Source organism: Mauremys reevesii, linkage group 20 (genome assembly GCF_016161935.1).
Source record: "Mauremys reevesii isolate NIE-2019 linkage group 20, ASM1616193v1, whole genome shotgun sequence".
Lineage (NCBI taxonomy): Eukaryota > Metazoa > Chordata > Testudines > Geoemydidae > Mauremys > Mauremys reevesii.
In genome coordinates, this window is record NC_052642.1 from 16,107,569 (window position 1) to 16,127,853 (window position 20,285).

A 20,285-nucleotide genomic window follows, 5' to 3' on the forward strand; every position below is an offset into this window, starting at 1 on the left:
GTATTTCCTCACTCAGAAAACTAAACCACAGAGATGACACATTTCCTTTCCACTGCAGCTCTACCCGTGACATGTTAGAGGGGGGAAGAAAGCACTACCTTGCCCAAATTAGCTCTCAGAATGACAGGAAGTGCAATAGAAAAAAAAATCTGTTTTTAGGGCAGAGACTTTCTACTTGCTGCACCATATATATGTTTATCTTTATACCAGATTATTTTCCCTATGTGTTATATTAAAATGGTGTCTCCAGTGCAATCAGTGTTGTTTAACTTTTATTTCTATTGCATGTATTTGTGTGAATTCTGTCTTTACAGACTCTCCAGCTTTGCTAGAAGAGTCCAGGTGATGGTAGCACAGAGATGCTGTAGGCAGATAGAAGTGTCACAGATTTCCACAAGCTACTGTGGAGTTTGACTACGATTTGGGTTAATGATACCTAGTAAAATTATATCTGCCATGTTAAAAATCTTCTCGATTAATTTTGGAAGGTGACTGTCCTTCTCAAGATGCAGAGCAGCTTTACTTAAAAACTAAACAAATCAGAAACTGCCTTAAATTAGCTGAAAGATTTAGTTGTTTTCAGAAAATCTAACAAGCACATTTATACTAGTCATTTGGCCACTCTTACATCCAATTAGGCAGTCGGATGCCAAGTTTCAACTTACAGCAAATGCAGTGTGAGAGTTACAAACCCTTCAAAAGAGGGTTTGTAATGGAAGTGCCTGAAGATGCTTAATTAGGGCAGCGTCACTATTATAAATTACCTTTTTTATGTTTCAACATGGGTGTAATTTGCAAGTGCGGAAAAGTGAATACATTGGCATTTGATGAGGAATCCTTGCTGAGATAATGTTGCCCTTTACTTTGTAGAGAGAGAATCTAAGCTGCATTATTTATGTGTAAACCAATTTTGATGCAGTTGATGTGCCATTGCTCTGCAGCATATGTTTTCTTCAATTGAAATGTTAAATAGAGGTCCTCTCTGTCTCTTTCTGGGGCTGCATGGCTATACATTAGCCATGGAACTCATTCAGATAGAAAGAGGATAACCTCAGTGTCAGCCTTCTAATTCTCTCATACTAAAACTGATTCCAATACGATGGATGAGCTAAAGCTTAATGGTAATGGATGCTATTTGCCTATTGCCTACATGGTCTCTGCAGATCCAGTACAATTGTTTTGGAATATCTGGAGTTGGTATAGGATTACATGCAAGCTAAATCTTTTTTTTTTTTCTTACCTTAACCAAGAGAAATCATGGAACAACATGTGAAATGTTTTTTCTTGTTTTTCTTAGGTTCAAAACAGGTCAGATCAACGGTGATTTATTGATATACCATGTTCTTCTAACTTTGAAGCCATACTATGCTAAGCCATATGAGATTGTAGTGGACCTCACTCACGCCGGGCCCAGCAATCGCTTTAAAACAGACTTCCTTTCCAAGTGGTTTGTAGTGTTTCCAGGCTTCGCTTATGAAAATGTCTCAGCAGTTTATATTTACAACTGCAACTCTTGGGTAAGAGAATACACCAAATACCACGAGAGGCTTCTGACAGGCCTGAAAGGCAGCAAAAGACTTATTTTCATAGACTCTCCCGGGAAATTGGCAGAACACATTGAACATGACCAGCAGAAACTTCCAGCTGCTACCTTGGCTTTGGAAGAAGACTTGAAAGTATTCCACAATGCTCTCAAACTCGCCCACAAAGACACCAAAGTTTCTATTAAAGTAAGTCTCATTTAATACCCTTCCTATCGAATTGCTATGTATAATTTGGCATTATAGATCTGCATGCTATTTTACTGTCATTAAGTCTTAGGGAGAAATCACCAATATAGTTCATGCATCACACTGGTAAATATATCACTTGTTCACCATTTAGATTTCAGCTACTCATCCTCCTCTTTAAAAAGTGGTGATAACAGATCTTGTTCATTCTTCATATTCTTAGCTACAGCTACTAAATGATACTTTTCTTTCCTTTCTAAGGTTGGGTCTACCGCTGTGCAGGTAACATCAGCAGATCGAACAAGAGTCCTGGGACAGACAGTGTTTCTAAATGACATTTACTATGCCTCTGAGATTGAGGAGATATGTCTAGTTGATGAGAACCAGTTCACCTTAACCATTGCCAACCAAGGCACACCACTCACCTTCATGCATCAGGAGTGCGAAGCCATCGTGCAGTCCATCATTCACATACGGACTCGATGGGAGCTGTCACAACCAGACTCCATCCCACAGCATACTAAAATCCGCCCTAAGGATGTCCCTGGAACACTACTGAATATAGCATTGCTTAACCTGGGAAGCTCAGACCCTAGTTTACGGTAGAGATCTCTTAACCCTTATCTTGACCAAAATTTGTGCTAATTTATTTCTAAGGTTTCCCCATTAGTAAGTGTTTTACAGCAAACATAATTCTTTTACCAAAGCTCCACAACCTTGACATTTATCTAGGAGTAACATTGATATTTCCCAAAGAAAGATCTACTACTCCATGGTGGAAAAATGAAGTGTAAATAATTTGTGCTAGGTTAACTGTAAAAGTTTTGGAAGTCTTAACTCTTATTCTGAAAAACCTTTGCTTTACTTTACTTAGCTAATCCTAAATCTCTTCACATCTTTCTCCTGGCTTTGTTTTTAAAAACATAAACTAGAATTCAGTCTTGGGGTACCAGTGGCTGTTTCGCAGCTAGAAAGCAGAATAAACAATAAGAGGAGACATATTAGAGCTGGCTGGAAATTTTCCAACTGAACATTCTTCCAATGGAAGAGGCAGGTTAATCTAAATCAAAACGTTCTATGGAAACATCCCAGTTCTGACAGAAACCAGGTAGGTTTCCTATGGAACCCTGCTTGCCAGGCAGGTTTCTGTCACAAGCCTACCTGGTTTGTTGCCAGGTTAGTCACCTGGCAGGCTGACAAGGCGCTGTGAATCTGGGAGCTTCCTGGGTGCTCAGCAGCCCACAAGGCCTGGCCTCCAAGCTTCCCAGCATCTCTGCAATACGGCTGACAGGGAGCCTAGAAGACCTAGATCTCTGGCAGCCCACCAGAAAAGCTGCCTCAAATCCAGGGTCCCTGACTCCAGCCTGCCAGGTGGACTATCTCAGAAGCGGGGCTTTCAGTCTCTCAGCTGCTTGGAATCCCCAGGCTCCTGGAGTGCAGGATTTTTGGAGGGCCCTCAAACATTTCAAAAAGGTCTGTGAATTTGGAATTCCTGTTCTGTGGGAAATTCAAAAATTTCAGTTTTTCAGTTTTGGAAAGAATTTTTTGATATTTCAGAATTTATAATGGGAATTCCAGTTTCTAGCAGCTCTGTATATGTTTATGTACCTATATTATACTGTGTCTATATACATATACGTGCCATTTAATTTTTATAGGCTCTGTTGTTCTCTGTGTGGGAAGAAGGTGAGAATATTTCCTGCATTCACTTTAATGCATAGGAGAATTCTAGAGTTGTCTTCTTGCCATTACTGCGTAAAATGTACCTGTGTAAGATATAAGCACTTTAATGTTACATGTGCAATATTTAAGGAGAGATTTTCCAAGGATGAACTAGTTGTAGTCACAATCTCAAAAATACCTCAATTCAAATGTACATGTTGATTTTATATGGGTCTGAAAAACCATTGGTCAGGTTTTTGCTTGGTAGCCCTTTGGCAGCCCTCTTCTCTTCCTTTCTCCCTCCCCCCTCCATATCATTCTAATCTGTTCCATCCAAGAGTAACTAGACATGGAGCCCTTCAGTGATGCTCTTCCCATTTGTCAGAGAGGGTTTATTGAGAGAAGGAGCTTTCTGTGGTGCTGGCAGTCCCTGGAAGGAAGAAATTAAGTTCAGGACCTAAACTTCTGATTCCCTTGGCATGTAGGAGCAGCAAGTTATATGGGCCTGTGATGCCCATGCTCCAGCAAATTCAGGGCATGAGGGCCCAGCTCCACCAATGTTCAGGGCCAGGTCTCTCCCCAGGCTCTACCTGCCGCCCCGCACACCTCCTCCAAAGCATCCCTGCCTGTGCCCTGGACAGCAGGCGGCTGCCCTGCGGCTCGGCACTGCGCTCCCTCGCTGGCCGCTGCCAACTACAAAAGGGAGTGACGCTGGTGGCAGGGTGAGGCAGCAGCAGAGCTGCCACTTGCAGAGGAAGGAGGGGAGGAGGCACACACATAATGGCAGCCCCCCCTGGCACCCACCACAGGAGAGCTGAGGGGGCCTCCTGGACCTGGGAGGGGGCCCGGCCCCTAGGAGCGCGTGCAGTGAGGGTGCTGCTGGGGGTGGAGGGGGAGAGAGGACTGGGGACTGTGGAGTCCTCTCTGGGCCCAGCCCCAGGGCAGCCTGCCTGCACCTCAAACTCATCCCCACCCCACCCCAGAGCCCACACCCCCAGCCAGAGCCCTCATCCCCCACACCCAATCCTCTGCCCCAGCCCTGACCCCCCTCCTGTACCGTGAACCCCTCACCCCAAACCCCTTATCCCTGGCCCCACCCCTCAACCCAGACCCCTCAGCTCCACCCTACCCCAGAGCCCGCACCCCCAGCCAGAGCCCTCATCCCCCCCACACCCCAATCCTCTGCCCTAGTCCTGAGCCCACCCCAGACCCCTCACCCCCAGCCAGAGCCATCAGCCCGCCACCCCACATTGTGCAATATAGGGAAACTGTTAAACGCCTACTGTTTCCAGTCCATTTTTACATTATTTTAAAAGATACGTATCGGCTTACAAGGCAGGTGTGGGGGCGGGGGGGTGGGAGGAGGACTTGGACCTGTTCTGGGCACCACCAAAAATTATACAAACCTGCTGCCCCTGTTGGCATGGCAACACTAGACTGAATTTTAAGAGACATGACTACCACTCTTGTACTGTTTTTAATGGAATTATTTATTGTGTACATATGCATAGGAAAAAATTTAAATTGCATCACTTATGTTTTGTTGCAGGTCTGCTGCCTATAATCTTCTGTGTGCCTTAACCTGTACCTTTAATTTAAAGATTGAGGGCCAGTTACTGGAGACTTCAGGTCTGTGTATCCCTGCCAACAACACCCTTTTTATTGTGTCAATTAGTAAGACTCTGGCAGCTAATGAGCCACACCTTACCTTAGAGTTTTTGGAAGAGTGTATTTCTGGATTTAGCAAATCTAGTAAGTAGCATTCATTTTCTCTAATGCTAACAATGAGTTTGAAACAGTTCCAGCTTTTCAGTTCTGTTATAGAGTTAATGAATGTTCTCATGTTATTGAGCTAGTCCATTAGCACAGAAGGCTTCAATTGGAAATGCAGCCTAAAGCATCTGCAGGTGCTTTTCAAGTTTAGCCATTATATCTGTGACCTAATCAGCAGGTGGTGAAGTGCTCTGGAGCCAAGCAGTGTCAAGATACAGACTGGAATCTGCTAGTATGGAGAACAATGTAAAGACAAGATTATCTCATTCATGGAACAGTGCCCTCTTTTTTTATAGAATCAATGTCTAAAACATTGCTTAGACTTTTTGACATTAATGTAAGATAAATTGTACAAGTGGTTTCAGTGGTTTACAATGATAATGCTTGTTAGGTAACATCTTACTGTATATTAGCTCTTCCGCATCACTGCTGAAAGTTGTGTACAATAATTACTTTGGTGAGGCTTACTTTAGTGTCACAAATTCACCAGAAATGGACACAAATCACAATCTGAGTTCCATGTTGGTGATAAACCCCGAAGTCTAGAAAATATATGCCCAAAAGATATGTACACACATTTGTTGCTAATTTAAAGGAGACACACAGAATTTGAATTCTAATCCAGGGTCTGACTCTCTCTCTAACCTTGATTGAGTCTTGGAACACAGCTGCCTTTCTTTCCTCGTGTAAAATGGTGATTATATCTACTTCATGAGGGTGTTGAAGATTAACGTTTTGAAAGCACATTGCAGAGGAAAAGTACTATGTAAATTCTAAATATTAGTGTTTACGAGCTTTGAGCCGCTTTCTCTTAGATCTCTTCAGCATGAATTAAGATGTCATTCTTCTTTCCAGCTTCCTAAAGATGTATGGCTTGGATTTCACTAGAACAGTATGTTTCTTTTTAAAGCTTTGCTTTTTACACAATAATCCTACTCCTGATCTTTGACCATTTTTTTTGGTCCAGGTACCATGACTTTGTTTTTGGACAATAAAATCGTAAAGAAAAGTGCTTGCAAATAATTCTGCACATACAAAGAGAAGAGACCATTAATGGCCTTCTGTTACAATAACATTAATTTTTTATTTCAGGTATTGAACTGAAACACCTTTGCCTGGAATATATGACTCCCTGGTTGTCGAATCTGGTCCGATTCTGTAAGCACAATGATGATGCTAAACGCCAACGAGTCACAGCTATTCTTGATAAGCTTATAACGATGACAATAAATGAGAAACAGATGTATCCTTCCATTCAAGCAAAGATATGGGGGAGTCTTGGACAGGTACTGACTGCATAAATGCATTATGCCTTTAACAGCAAAATGTAAATGAGATTATAGGTTATAATCCACTAACCCCACCCCCCCTTTCCTTTTTCTCCTATGATTGCCTGGGTGTCAATGGACCACTTGCCTTGAATGGTCCTTGACAATCTCTTCCACCTTGTATTTAGTTGTGACGCTCTGGTCTGGTCTACACTGCAGAGTTAGGTCAGCGTAAGATGCCTTCACTACAGTGTTGCTCCCTCTGATGTAAGTCACCCATTACACAGACCTAATAACTCCATTTCCACGAGAGGCATAACACTTCAGTTGATGTAGTTAGGTCGATGCAGTGTTAGTGTAGATACTGCGTCGACTGTTCCAGCTGTCAGCCCCTTGTGGCTGACAACCAGAGCTCCACCGCCTGGAGCTCCAGTTGTCAGTGCATCACAATGTCACACACTGATAATTAAATTGGTGCAAGCGCTCCTAATGAGGACGTGCACCACCGACAGAAGGCACTAGTGTGGACATGCCAAACTGCGGTGGCTGTACATCAGTGTAACCTAAGTCAACTTAATTTTGCAGTGTAGACTTGCCCGTAGTGTCTACACTTGCATTTTACTCCCCCCAGTTTAACTACCCCACTATGCCAACATAATAACTCCACCTACGCGCGCAGCATAGAGTCAAGGTCAATGTAGTTGGGGTGACGCGATGTCAGTGTAGACGCTGCATTGCTTATGTTGACTGTTACTGGCTTTCAGGAGCCATCCCATAATGCCCCACACTAACAATGCAATTGATACAAGTGATCCTGATGAGGATGTGTACTGCCTACACAAGGAGCAAAGTGTAGACACGCACAAGTGATGTAATTACTGCGGCAGCTGTATGCCAGTGTAAGTTTGGTCAAATTAATTTTGTAATTAGATATGGCCTCTGAATACCTTTCCCAGACCAGCAAAAGAGGTCTGTGTAGCTTGAAATTTTCTCTTTCACCAACAGAAGTTCGTCCAATAAAGAGATTACCTCTTTAATATCATGGGACCAACACAGCTACAACACTGCAGACGGGCATTTTACATTCATTTAATATTAGTGCCAAAACAGTTATCTTCTTTTAACAGCACTTCAGTATATTAACCATGTATGTAGATCGCAGCTCACACAACTTATAATGAAGTTTCCTATTAACATTAAATATTGAGCTCTGACTTTTAATAACACATTCCTGGCTTCTACAGAAACCTGAAAATTCAGGAAGTATCTTTGTATGCAGTGTTGTTGTAGCCCAGACCTGAAGAAGAGTTCTGGATAAGCTTGAAAGCTTGTCTCTCTCACCAACAGAAGTTGATCCAATAAAAGATATTCTCACCCACCTTGTCTCAGGAAATATCTTCAGCACTCCTGTTATAACCATACTAGTTGCATGGATACTTCAAGTGTGGGCATAAAAGCTCCTTGTTTAGAATCATAGAATATCAGGGTTGGAAGGGACCTCAGGAGGTCATCTAGTCCAACCCCCTGCTCAAAGCAGGACCAATCCCCAGACAGATTTTTGCCCCAGATCCCTAAATGGCCCCCTCAAGGATTGAACTCACAACCCTGGCTCAAACCACTGAACTCTCCCTCACCCACCAAAATTGAACACATTCCATAATATGTTAATATGGCCAAATAGTATGACAGCCCCTCTCCCCAGTGGCCTCTAACCTAATTATGAATTAAGCTCATAAGTCTGTTCCCAGAAGACAAAAGTTGGAGGAGAGGAAAAATGGCTTTCAGAGTTATGCCATTAGTAAGGAAAGTTTCAACTAAAAAGCCAGCTTCACTCGCTGTCAGAATGTCTCTGCTCGTTTGCTTGACTGACATGAACTCCTTTTAGTTACATTCCTTCCCTTTTTCCCCTTCTCATGCTCTTCTTCAGTCCTGTCACCACATGATGTTGCAACACAGCACCACCAAATTACTTTGAGACACATGGTAACTGCCACCAAAATTGGTGAGCAGCCTCTGCTGTTTGATGAACTTTGGTCACTAAAAATCAGTATAATTTGCAACTCTGGACCGTAACAGTAAGAGTGTCATTTATATTATGCCATCTCCAATATGAAAGTCAATTATCAGGCAGACATGGAGAATGTGGAAATTAAAGGGTGAAATCTTGGCTTCTTTTAAGTCAGTGGGAGTTTTGCCATTGAATTCTATGGAGCCAGGATTTTATCCAGGTTCTTAGATGGTGAAAACTACAATGGATTGAAACCAGCAGTCAAACACTGTATGTGGCCTAATTCAATCGTTAGTACTATTTTGTCTGGATAGTTAAGGAGAAACATTCTCTGCATTGATCACTTGTATATCTGTATTAAATAGGTAGCTTTCTCACAACCTAAAAATTCTTGCAAGATATCAGTACCGTTTTAATGAGAGCTAAGACCATGTCTGTCTAATATTTTAGGCAATACCTTAAATAAACAATAAAATCTCTTCTTGCTTTTTAAAAAGAAAACAGATTTACTATACCTTAAAAATTCCAGTGCGTAGTTTCCAAATTGTTGCTCTAAATAATACTTATCTAACATTTTAGATTCAAATGGCAACTAGAAAACGATGCAGACTAAGTCCTCACAATCTAACTATCCAGCTGTGAAGCACACACACTTAAAATTTATGTTTATAATAAAACTGTGTGGGGTTCATCTTAATTCAGATGTAACAATGTAAACATTATGTTAAATTAAGCATGGTTATCTTTGTTGAAAAATCACTGAAACTGGTGCTGTAATTTTCAACCACATACATTCAAGTAATAGAACTAAGTAGTCACTTGTCTATCAGGCTGCTTAATTCAGATTGTTACACCTGAATTTCATGTACCTGACATTAACAAGTAAATGATTACTTATTTTCTCCAATAGATAACAGATCTACTTGATGTAGTGCTGGACAGTTTCATCAAAACCAGTGCCACAGGGGGCTTGGGATCCATAAAAGCTGAGGTTATGGCAGACACAGCTGTAGCACTGGCTTCTGGAAATGTGAAACTGGTTTCAAGCAAAGTGAGTGTTTCTATTCCTTAGCTTACCTTTAAGTCAGTCACTAATTTGACACTGCTCTTTGGTACCAGCTCTAAACAGTTGTATGATAGTATTTTAATATGTGTTCTTAATAGAAACATTGTAAAGTTTAATTGTAATGGTGTTTGAGGGAAACTTTGAGCCCTGTTTTTGCTTTAACTAAAAGAAAATGTTTGCTCCCTTTCAGGTAATAGGGAGGATGTGCAAAATAATCGACAAGACTTGTCTGTCTCCAACTCCTACATTAGAGCAACACCTGATGTGGGATGATATTGCCATTCTAGCACGTTACATGCTGATGCTCTCCTTTAACAATTCTCTTGATGTGGCAGCACATCTCCCCTACCTCTTCCATGTAGTTACTTTGTTGGTGGCCACTGGTCCTCTTTCCCTTAGAGCTTCCACCCATGGCCTGGTCATCAACATCATTCATTCTCTGTGCACTTGTTCACAACTTCACTTTAGCGGTAAGTTCTTACGAAATATTATATTAAGTTGATCACTCATTAGTTTACTTTGCTTTAGCAAATGTCTCTTTGACCTGTTCCCATCCCATTCTCCCCTACCATCATTTGTATGAAGCTACTGTATCTGAGGGCAGGTCTACACTACAGGGTTACGTTGACCTAAGTTACGCAACTCCAGCTATGTTGAATAACGTAGCTGGAGTCGACTTACCTTAGGTCGACTTACCTTATGCTTCTCATTCTGGTGGAGTACCAGAGTCGATGGGAGAGCGATCGGCGGTCAATTTAGTGGGTCTTCACTTGACCCACTAAATCGACTCCTGGTGGATCGATCACCACATCCTGGATCCACAGTAAGTGGAGACAATCCCTGAGACGACAGGTGGCACTGTGGTGATGTATTTTCAGACCATTAGTAAAGGTGAACTGTAGTTCAGTACTAGATCACAGTTGAGGCCAGAGCTTTCTTGTGCTTGATCCAGTATGGGCAATGGCTACAGTGGAGTGGTAGAAATTTGTCACCTGCGATGGTCATAAATTAGGAGAACTTACAATAAGAGACAATAGTTCCAACTCATTTAACGATAGTTAATTATAGGATAACAATTGTTTTGTTGTATACAAAATAGTAATAGGGTGGCTGAGATGGATAGTTGAAACAAAAGCGAGTCATTTAATCAGCCTCTGCTATTCATTGTGAATATTTGTGAGCGATAAAGATTAATCTTCTATAACACTAAAGTTTCGTTTCTCTTCTGGGGTTTTGAAAGTGCTGTGTTGCTGTTCTTCAGCTTTGCAAGAGATTGCCGCATGGGTGTATGGCTAGAATGAATGAGAAATGAGCTAAAAACTGATTAGCTGATTTAGGGCAGGTCTTTAATGTAAATAATGACTAAAGGGAGTGGCTCGTTTGGAAAAGGGGTGATGTGGAGACATTATTGACATGATGTAGATGAAAAGGAAACTGTGCTCTAATTGGCTGAAATTCTGCTGTTGAATAGATGTATAGAATACTAGGTAACCAAAATGTCACTTGTGTAAGATGATTGTGAAACTAAAAGAGGATACCTTACATGCTATTATATTTTTGCTGTTTTTCAATGATCTCAAGATAAAACAGCGAGAACCAATAGAGTTAAAACCCACTAGCAAGTACATCTTCAACAGAATGTCTGTCTTCCTCCCCCCCCACACACCCCCAAGTGAAGGTGGTCCACTTCCTAGAATCATGTTTACACCTTAATGGGTTTTAGGTCTTGAAAGTACTTTTTGAAATGTGGGATGGGATTCAATATATTAAATGTAACTTGTAAATTCTTAATTAACAGAGGAGACGAAGCAAGTTTTGAGACTTAGCTTGACAGAGTTCTCGCTGCCCAAGTTTTATTTGTTGTTTGGAATCAGCAAAGTGAAATCAGCAGCTGTCATAGCATTCCGATCCAGTTATCGGGATAGGTCATTCTCTCCTGGTTCATACGAGAGGGAGACTTTTGCACTGACTTCCCTGGAAACAGTTACTGAAGCTCTGCTGGAGATCATGGAGGTACGATTTGTAAGACAATGAGAAACTAATAAAAACCATGAGATATAACATAGTAGTATTATATATACTATCATGCAGGCAAGCAGCATAAGAGGATGTCGGCTTCCTGACTAGGCTTAGTACTAAGTGCTTAAATAAGGAATAGGTCTCTAAGAATTAAAAGCAGATACATATTTTAAATAGGTGCTTTTGCTTAAGGTTACATGTATTCAATATCTTTTTTTTTTTAGGCTTGTATGAGAGATATTCCAACATGCAAGTGGCTGGACCAGTGGACAGACCTAGCACAAAAGTATGTTGTGATTCACAGAAACATAAACTATAACTGCATGTGTAGTAGATGTGTAACTCTTGGGTTTTTTTCGCTGCGCAGGCTTATGGAAACGAAAGTGTTTAATACAACTCACTTCTATTTCTCACAGGTTTGCATTCCAATATAATCCATCTCTGCAACCAAGAGCACTTGTCGTCTTTGGCTGTATCAGTAAACGAGTGTCGCATGGGCAAATAAAACAAATAATCCGAATTCTTAGCAAGGTATATGGTTCTTTGTTTTTCTTGATGTAAATCATAGAATAGCTCCTTTAACAGCCAAATAATTTTGTCTCGTGATTAAATTTTGGATTCAGCAGAATTTAATGACTGACACATTTTAGGGTGATTTCTTATGCAGAACAAGGAATTGATGCATAATTGAAAATCCAGTTTTTGTAGCCAAACCTTTTCTGACCAGAATAAATTTGGTGGGTACTGAATTTGATTTCTCTTTAGTAATTTTACCTGCTGCTGATGCTGCTGATACAAAAAAATGGTATGGCTAGATAATTTATCTCTAACTGAATTTGGAGCATTGCATTGAGGTTGAATCTAAGAGCTCAGTACTTAGCTGCATCTGCATAACTCTGAAGGAAGTTATACATTTAATAGCTGTTAAAAGCAAATAAAGTAACTTAAAGAGAATTTGAATGAAGTGCCTACCATTTATACAAGTGAAATATTTTAAAACTAATCAGTTAGCTTGGTAATGGTGTCCATGATACCAAACAAGATCATAGAGCTGTGTTTAATTGCAGATGACCAGCGTACCAAGAAGATTAGTTTCCCTTGAGCATTTTATTATTCTACTCAAGTTTTGTAGACATAAAATTGAAGTGAACAGTATCTGAAATATCAGGACTACTCAATGCCTCTGATATAATAGCTCCACTGATCCTTAAAATAACAGGACAGCATCTTAAATTTTATATGCGCCATGAAACATTTTCTCGGTTTGTAATCCTCACTGACAATACTTCAGAATCCTTTAAAAACAAGTTTAAACTTTTCAAAACAAAATCAAACTATTGGTTAGAACTTTGGTCTTTAGATCCTGTTTTTTATAAAAATTAAATGTTTTTTTCCATTTTTCCAAAAAGGGACTTGAGAGCTGTTTAAAAGGTCCTGATAATTACAACAGCCAAGTTCTTATAGAAGCCACAGTTATCGCACTAACCAAGCTGCAGCCACTTCTTAATAAGGTAAATAACACTGATAAAACTATGAATCTGTTCTGTAAATGAAAAGTATAAATGTGTTTAACCTCAAAAATATTAATACAAATTGTGAACTTCATCTCTGGAAATATTCCTGTTCCTTTACTCTAAAAGTAATTCCTGCTCAAAGGGAAATCAAAAATGTCACCGCTTTGTATTTGAGACCCTCTCTGCAAAAACTTTGGAAAAGCTGAGCTTGCATGTGATTGTCTGGTGAAGCAGAATTATGGTCCTAAGCCACAGCAAGGTTTGAATGAGGTTATTTCATGATCTTCTGTCCTGAGCTCTTCAGCTTTTTTTGACATTCCAATCTGTGACTGCTGGCACAGGTCTTCCGGATTGCGGTTTGTCATAAAAGCTAGTCTCATTTGACTTGAAATGTTCCAGTCATGAAGTTCATGACTTTGTCAACCCAGTAGTTTGCTTACAATTATGATTCTCTGTAAAATTTCCTTGCAGAGTTGTATTGCACACGCTGTCAAAGGGACACAGTAAATTTGAAAGTGGGGTGAAGCTCTTGAATCTGGGCATTACTGGAAAAGGGTGGCTAGCTCTGTAAAGTCTCTTCTGCGTGCAACTGATTTTGTAAATTTGTTCTCAAGAGAAATTAACTTTCCATCAATTTTCTTGATATATGCATTTGGAAGGCGTGTTAATGTAATGTTCATTTTCCATACACATCAAAGAATTTAAGTAAATATTAGTGATCTGTCTGAAGGATCTTCTGGTGATTTTACCATTTGATATGTCATCCTTATCTTGGTCACTTTATTTTGTATTAGCAGCGTTGTCTGCTGAGCCAACCGGATGGCATTATTCAGGGTTTAGAATTAACAATGAGTTGCAGGAATTAGTTGTGCCTTAGTACATTATTTTCAGGTTCAGTTTTATGTTGATATGTCATGAACTTACATTTTAGTACAGAAGTTTAAGTTGAGTATTTATTGTAAAGACAATGAAGGCCACGTAGCCTTTGGAAGTTCTGTTTCATTTCACTTTAAGTCTAATAGTTTGACTCTACCTCAGTAAAATATAAAGCTAGAGACTTTGGTCCTTGGTCCTGCAAGCATCTCTGGTAATGTCATACACAGAGGATAAGAATTGGATCCCCAGTATGTCTGTCATTTATAAGGAAGACATAATCTTAATAAAAACCGTGGTGAATGCTCACTTGCCCAGCATGCCAATCTGATTGGGCATGTAATGGCCCGACTAATTTGGCCTCAGCATTATGGTCACATCTTTTGGAATCTAGACTTGGCATTGAACACAAACATCACTTCCCAGATTGGTGGAATGAAGGCGCAGTACTGATTTGAAATATGTGTGATTTGAAAGAATGGAATGATTGGAGAGGCAGCAGTCACAAAGAGTGATCCTTTTGACTGGTTCTTCTGTGGTACTTAGACATCCACCTTGAAGAATACAGCTGCTTGAGGAATATAGATGGTGCTCATGTGGACTGTCAATTTTGTCTTTAATGTGGTTGAGGAGAGAACCCCATATACAGATAACAAACCACCACCAATCAAGGATAGCTTAAGAATGCATGACATAAACAAGATTACCAGGATACACTTTTTTATTCATTTCCAGAAAGTGTTTTGAAATTAAAATCACTGCAATCTTTTCCCCTAGGACTCTCCTATGCACAAGGCCCTCTTTTGGGTGGCAATGGCAGTGCTGCAGCTAGATGAAGTTAACCTTTATTCAGCAGGTACAGCACTACTTGAGCAAAATCTACATACCTTAGATAGCCTTCGGGTATTCAATGACAAGGTAAGTGATCCACCCACTAGTAGACTGTGTGAGCAACCTTTAATGTACTGTGCATTCTTATCTTTGAAAGCAAATAAATCTGTGTGTATACTTCCTTGTTGAACAAAATAGTTGAGTGAAAAGAACTGGTGTCCAGTACTCTGACTTGCAAGGAAATCACTATTCCTACATTTAAGAGTCCTCATGTAAACCTCCTTATAAAAACTCTTTTATTAACGTTGGTTCCTACAGAACCTGAAATTCTACTGCAGGGTAAAAAAAAGAACCTGAATACATTTTGGGCTCTTCTCCAACTTCTCCTTAAATGTTTAACCTAATCTTTGACATGTCGAGAGAGCACAATCACAGCAAATTCATTCTCCCACCTCCAGAAAGAAAGAGAGGAAAAAAGTAGAAATTTATAACTTGTAATATTGCTTGGAATCTACCCAGACTGACACAGAGCACAGAAATGTCAACATTACACATAAGGATTTTATTTACATATTTTATTGCAAGATTCTAACTACTTTGGATTTCTGTAATTTTTTACCAAAAATTTAGTGGTATGAATAATAAGCATGAATAATCTGCAGCTGCATACCATCAGACACTGTTTTTCCTTAACAGAGCCCAGAAGAAGTATTTATGGAAATCAGGAGACCTTTGGAATGGCACTGCAAACAGATGGATCATTTTGTTGGACTCAACTTTAACTCTAACTTTAATTTTGCACTAGTAGGACATCTTCTAAAAGGTAGGAATAGAAAATGTGTTGTGCTTGTTTTCATGTCATATTCTAAGTTAGCTTAGAAGCATAACCAAGTCCAAGAATGAATAAAGGGTGAAATCCTATCCCCATTGAAATCAATTGCAAAACTCTCATTCACTTAAATGGCATCAGGGTTTCACGTTGTGCAGTGTGAACTGTCACTGGAGGTATGGCTTTATTTCTGTTTTGTTCTTTTGTGGTACTTTCTGTAAAAGTGCTTTCGCTTGATCATTTAGGCTTGACTCCACTTCAGGCTTACTGCGTATTATACAGGTGGTCATAATGGGACAAGAATTTAAATAAATATGTAGAATATCTGCCTGGACACTTGCAGTGTTCTGGTCTTTGGGAGAGGGCAGAAAAATAATAGTTTTAGTGTATGTTCATCATTCACTAATTTTGTGCTTTCTTACTCTGTATATATGAAGGGTTCTGAGAAATATCTCACGGAAGAATATTGGTAAATGCATTATAATAAATATGCATTAAAAACTAAATGCTCAATACTGGATTTCTTCATAACCTTGTTCCCTAGGATACAGGCATCCCTCTCCTACCATCGTAGCAAGGACAGTAAGGATTTTACACACACTACTAGCTCTGGTTAACAAACATAGGAATTGTGACAAGTTCGAGGTGAATACCCAGAGTGTGGCTTATCTTGCAGGTAAAAGAAGAACTACTAACCTTCTGCCTAATCAAAAGGAATGGGGTGTGTAAATTCTTGACGTTGGGTAGATAAAATAGTCAAAAGCTATTTAAAGAAAACTGTCAGAGAACGACGGAGCTGTTCAGAAAATTAGTCTGAAAGGTTAAATCAGTGAAGGGAATGCTAACAAAGTCGGTAAACTCAGCATGTGGGGTACCTAGTCACGTATCTGTTTCAAAATTCTGCCACAGGTTGGAGAGAGTTTCTAAAATGTAAATACTTAAATGCTTACATTAAAAAATAAAGCAATCGAGAGTTCTAGCCGCCTAGCAGGAATGAACAACATGGAGGGAAAATATTTAAATAAAATTTTAGATGTAAACTTATAGGGGACTGTTATGAAAAATAATTTAACTACTTTAAAATTACTTCAAAAACTTTAATTGATTTTAAGCATTTTAGTGAGAAATAATTGCAGCTTCCAATAGATTTGTGTATGTGCTAAGAAAAAAATTAAAGTCCATGGAGTACTGTGTAGACTTCTGAAAATGTTGCTGTCTTTGAAAACTTGTTCGCTTTCTTTGGATTTTTAGCTTTGCTGACAGTGTCTGAGGAAGTTCGAAGTCGCTGCAGCCTAAAACATAGGAAGTCTCTCTTGCTGACAGAGGTTTCAATGGAAAATGTTCCTATGGATACATATCCCATACATCACAGTGACACCAGCTGTAGGTCAGTCTGTCTCTCTCTCTCACTGTATTTAAACTACAGCAGTTGTGTGAACCTCAGTGAATACTTTGGGAAGAAAGCAGTACCTTTTGCAGTTTATTTAAAGATAACATGTAATGTGTTAAAAACTAGAACCAGCATTAAGAAGGGCTGCTTAAAGATCAACTGTGCATTAAGGGTTCGAGGCCTATGCACTACTTACGCACTATATGCTTAAGTGAGACTTAAGCGGTGTCTAGGGCTTATGCTAGCCTCTCTGCATCGGGCTGAAGTTTACCCTGAGTCTTGTCTCAACAGGTTTAAAAACATAATCATCTTTATTTTTCTCCTTTAGTAGCTCCATAAAATAACTACCTAGTGATCCCCTACCTCCTCCTTTAGCTGAGATTCCAGCATGCAATAGCTGGTAACATCAGTATTGTTTATGAACAGTGAAATCGTAGTCTAGGAGGTCTGCATGTAAGTGGAAGAGCAAGCCTGGTTTTATGAAATCCAGAGCGTGTTTCTAGAATTATTATTAGCATTTTTATAAAAACAAGATCTAAAAACCTTATAGATCAGCTGCTTATTGAATAGGGCCTTCCCTTTTCCTTATAAGTTGGCTTCCTTACATTGGGTAATTTTCTTATTTGTTTTTACCATTTCAGTAATATAATCACACAAGGTGCTGCATTTCACTGATAATTTTACAGAATTTTGCAACCAAAGTGGTTACTGTATAAACAATTCCAGCTGACAGCTTTAACTGTTAGTATTATAAAGGGGAAAGTTCAAATAGTTAGAAGGTTTCTAACCAAATATATGCAACTTTTGGTTTTTAAAAATTAAATTCCTCCGCACTGTCAGGACACTAAAGGAAAACCAACCGTGGTCCTCTCCAAAGGGGTCAGACAGACATCTTGCTGCCAATTACCCCACAGTGGGACAGATTAGTCCACGAACACGAAAATCCATGAGCTTGGATATGGGACAGCCTTCACAAGCCAACACTAAAAAGCTACTAGGTAAGTAAAACACTAGGTTTACTAGTTTGTTACATCAGTCTTTAAAAAGCTAAAACAGAGAAAATGGTTTTGGGTGAACATAACATATTTATTTGACATTTTTAAAATGGGCCCGTCCTTTCTTCCAGTGACGTACATAACACCTCCACAATACAAATTGGACCAACCTTCATAATTAAAGTCCCTCCAAACTAAGACTCTCCCCTCTTCCCTGCTTCCACCCACCCAATAGGAAGTCTTTATATAAAAAAAAAAAAAAAAGCTTTGCAGTGAAACATGATGGTCATCAAATTCAAGCAATGCAGGGCCAAAAAGAAAGCATATTCCAGAGTTAAGAATCACTTGCCAGCCCTCCCCATCAAAACTTAGAGGCTACTAACTTCACCACTTCTGCTGGTCTCAATGTCTGTGGTTAACACCAGAAACAAGACAGTCTCAAACCATTTAGAGCTTTTGGCAGTTGTTGCTTATATTTTTTTGTTGAAGTACTGAAATATATATTAAGAATTTCACTGCCTTTGAAAACAAATGAAAGAAAAAGCAGTTTTCAATTTTGCTGATTTGAGCCATGTCCTGTTTACATTTCATAAGGAATACTTAATAGTATTTGCTTGGGAAAAGGCAGATCTTCGGGACATAATTAAAATGTGTAAGAATTACCCTCCTAGTGGGAGAAGATGGACAAATTTTGGTTCATTGCCAGCTACATGTTACACTTACAGCTCCTTAACTTATTAGGTTTATGGGTGGAAAAGTCTTAACTGCACAGGAACAAAGAAGAATGATAAGAGTTTCCTGGCATATTGCATCAGTCCTCTTACATTACGTGACTTATATCTGCCTCTCCTTGCTTTGCAGCAAAAATTGCCTCTTAATTTACTTGGAGGGTGAAACTGGGAAATCTGAGCAGGGCTTGTTTGGTGGTAATTGTGCTAGAACAACAGTCTTGAAGATTGAGGGTTTTGCTCTGCATAGCCATGGAACAAGTACAACACATGCAATGGTGCATAAGCTTCCTACACTACCTTGCCCCACAATGCTTCAATCATGACCTCGAGGCTCTCGGCCCCCAAGGGGAGAGAGGATAGCGCAGTGACCAGGGCCACTAAATCTTTGGTCTCCCTGTTGAATTTTCTAATAAGGGCTCCAGTTAGTAGCAGTGGTTAAGCAGTTGGTGGTGTGAGCACAGGACCAGTGGAAACTTGAGCCCCCAAGACTCATTTAATATAAAGGCCACCAAGCAATCAGCAGATAGTAACAACTTTCAGTTACTTCCAGCGAATGTCGGGTTTGAATTGGCAATCTACAAGTCCATAGCCTATTACCTTTGACCTGAGCTGTTCTTTAAGCCATCTTTACTCTTCCTGTATTCTGAGATTTGTAGGGCTGCTGCAAATCCCTTTTCCCAGCTCTACATCAGACTTAGAGAGCAGTTTCCATTCTCTTTATGGCTAATTTACACTGAGAAAGTGGCATAAAGGGGCCTTAGTATAATTGAGAATCAGGCTCCTAGAACTCAGGATCGCACAGCATGTAGTATGGGAATGCCATGAAACGTGATTTTGGCCTCAGCGTGTTACTTAGCAGTTACTTAAGGGGCAGAATATCCTGGAATTCGTGATTTCAACTTGTCTGCAGGAGAGAGAGGGATAGGGAAGGATTGTGGCATAATGAGTGAGTACTCTGGTCAACTGGGAGTGATGACTAAGGCTAAGCTTATGTCACGGAGGTTGCGGAAGTCACGGAATCTGTGACTTCCAGCGACCTCTGTGACATTGGAGACCCTGCAGCATCCTAGTCTCCACAGGACCCCCAGAGCTGCCCAGCCGCTGCTTATGGCAGGGATCCCCCCCTGTAGTGGCTCAGCCGCCATGACCAGCCAGCTGCCCCCCCGCAGCTCCCAACCACTGGCAGTGGCAGAGGGACCCCAGAGTTGCTCAGCAGCCACAGGTCGGGGGCCCCCCCTGCAGCTCCCCTGCCACCGCCACTGTCACAGGCCCCCCTTGCAGCTGCTCAGTCGCTCAGAGGAGCAACCCCCACCCCAACAGCAGCAGCAGAGACACCCTGAAGTTGCTCAGTGGCTGGGGACAAGAGGCCCCCGCCCCCTACAGCTCCCCAGACTCCACCACTGGCAGGGACCTCTCCGCAGCTCCCAGCCCCGCAGAGTAGTGGGGGACCCCTCCCTGCCACTGGACAATGGGGTCCCTGCAGCTCCCAGCCAGCTGCTGGCGGGATGAGTGGGGAGAGCCAGGATGCTGAACCCTCCTCCCTCCCCATTTTCTCAGGGATGTTTTTAGTAAAAGTCAGGGACAGGTCACGGCTTC

At 40.6% G+C, this 20,285-nt stretch overlaps 1 protein-coding gene across 6 annotated transcripts in view; it reads left to right on the forward strand.

The window, feature by feature from the left end:
* Positions 1–20,285, forward strand: part of NF1 (neurofibromin 1) — a 165,520-nt gene that overhangs the window by 123,160 nt on the left and 22,075 nt on the right. For all 6 annotated transcript variants that reach the window (XM_039507432.1, XM_039507435.1, XM_039507434.1 and 3 more), the window contains 15 exons: positions 1,298–1,730; positions 1,992–2,332; positions 4,942–5,144; positions 6,258–6,451; positions 9,352–9,492; positions 9,698–9,977; positions 11,306–11,520; positions 11,751–11,812; positions 11,943–12,057; positions 12,936–13,037; positions 14,691–14,831; positions 15,441–15,567; positions 16,118–16,249; positions 16,825–16,960; positions 17,804–17,961. In XM_039507432.1, coding sequence (XP_039363366.1) covers positions 1,298–1,730; positions 1,992–2,332; positions 4,942–5,144; positions 6,258–6,451; positions 9,352–9,492; positions 9,698–9,977; positions 11,306–11,520; positions 11,751–11,812; positions 11,943–12,057; positions 12,936–13,037; positions 14,691–14,831; positions 15,441–15,567; positions 16,118–16,249; positions 16,825–16,960; positions 17,804–17,961 — 2,780 coding nt within the window. The remainder of the gene's footprint in view (positions 1–1,297; positions 1,731–1,991; positions 2,333–4,941; positions 5,145–6,257; positions 6,452–9,351; positions 9,493–9,697; positions 9,978–11,305; positions 11,521–11,750; positions 11,813–11,942; positions 12,058–12,935; positions 13,038–14,690; positions 14,832–15,440; positions 15,568–16,117; positions 16,250–16,824; positions 16,961–17,803; positions 17,962–20,285) is intronic.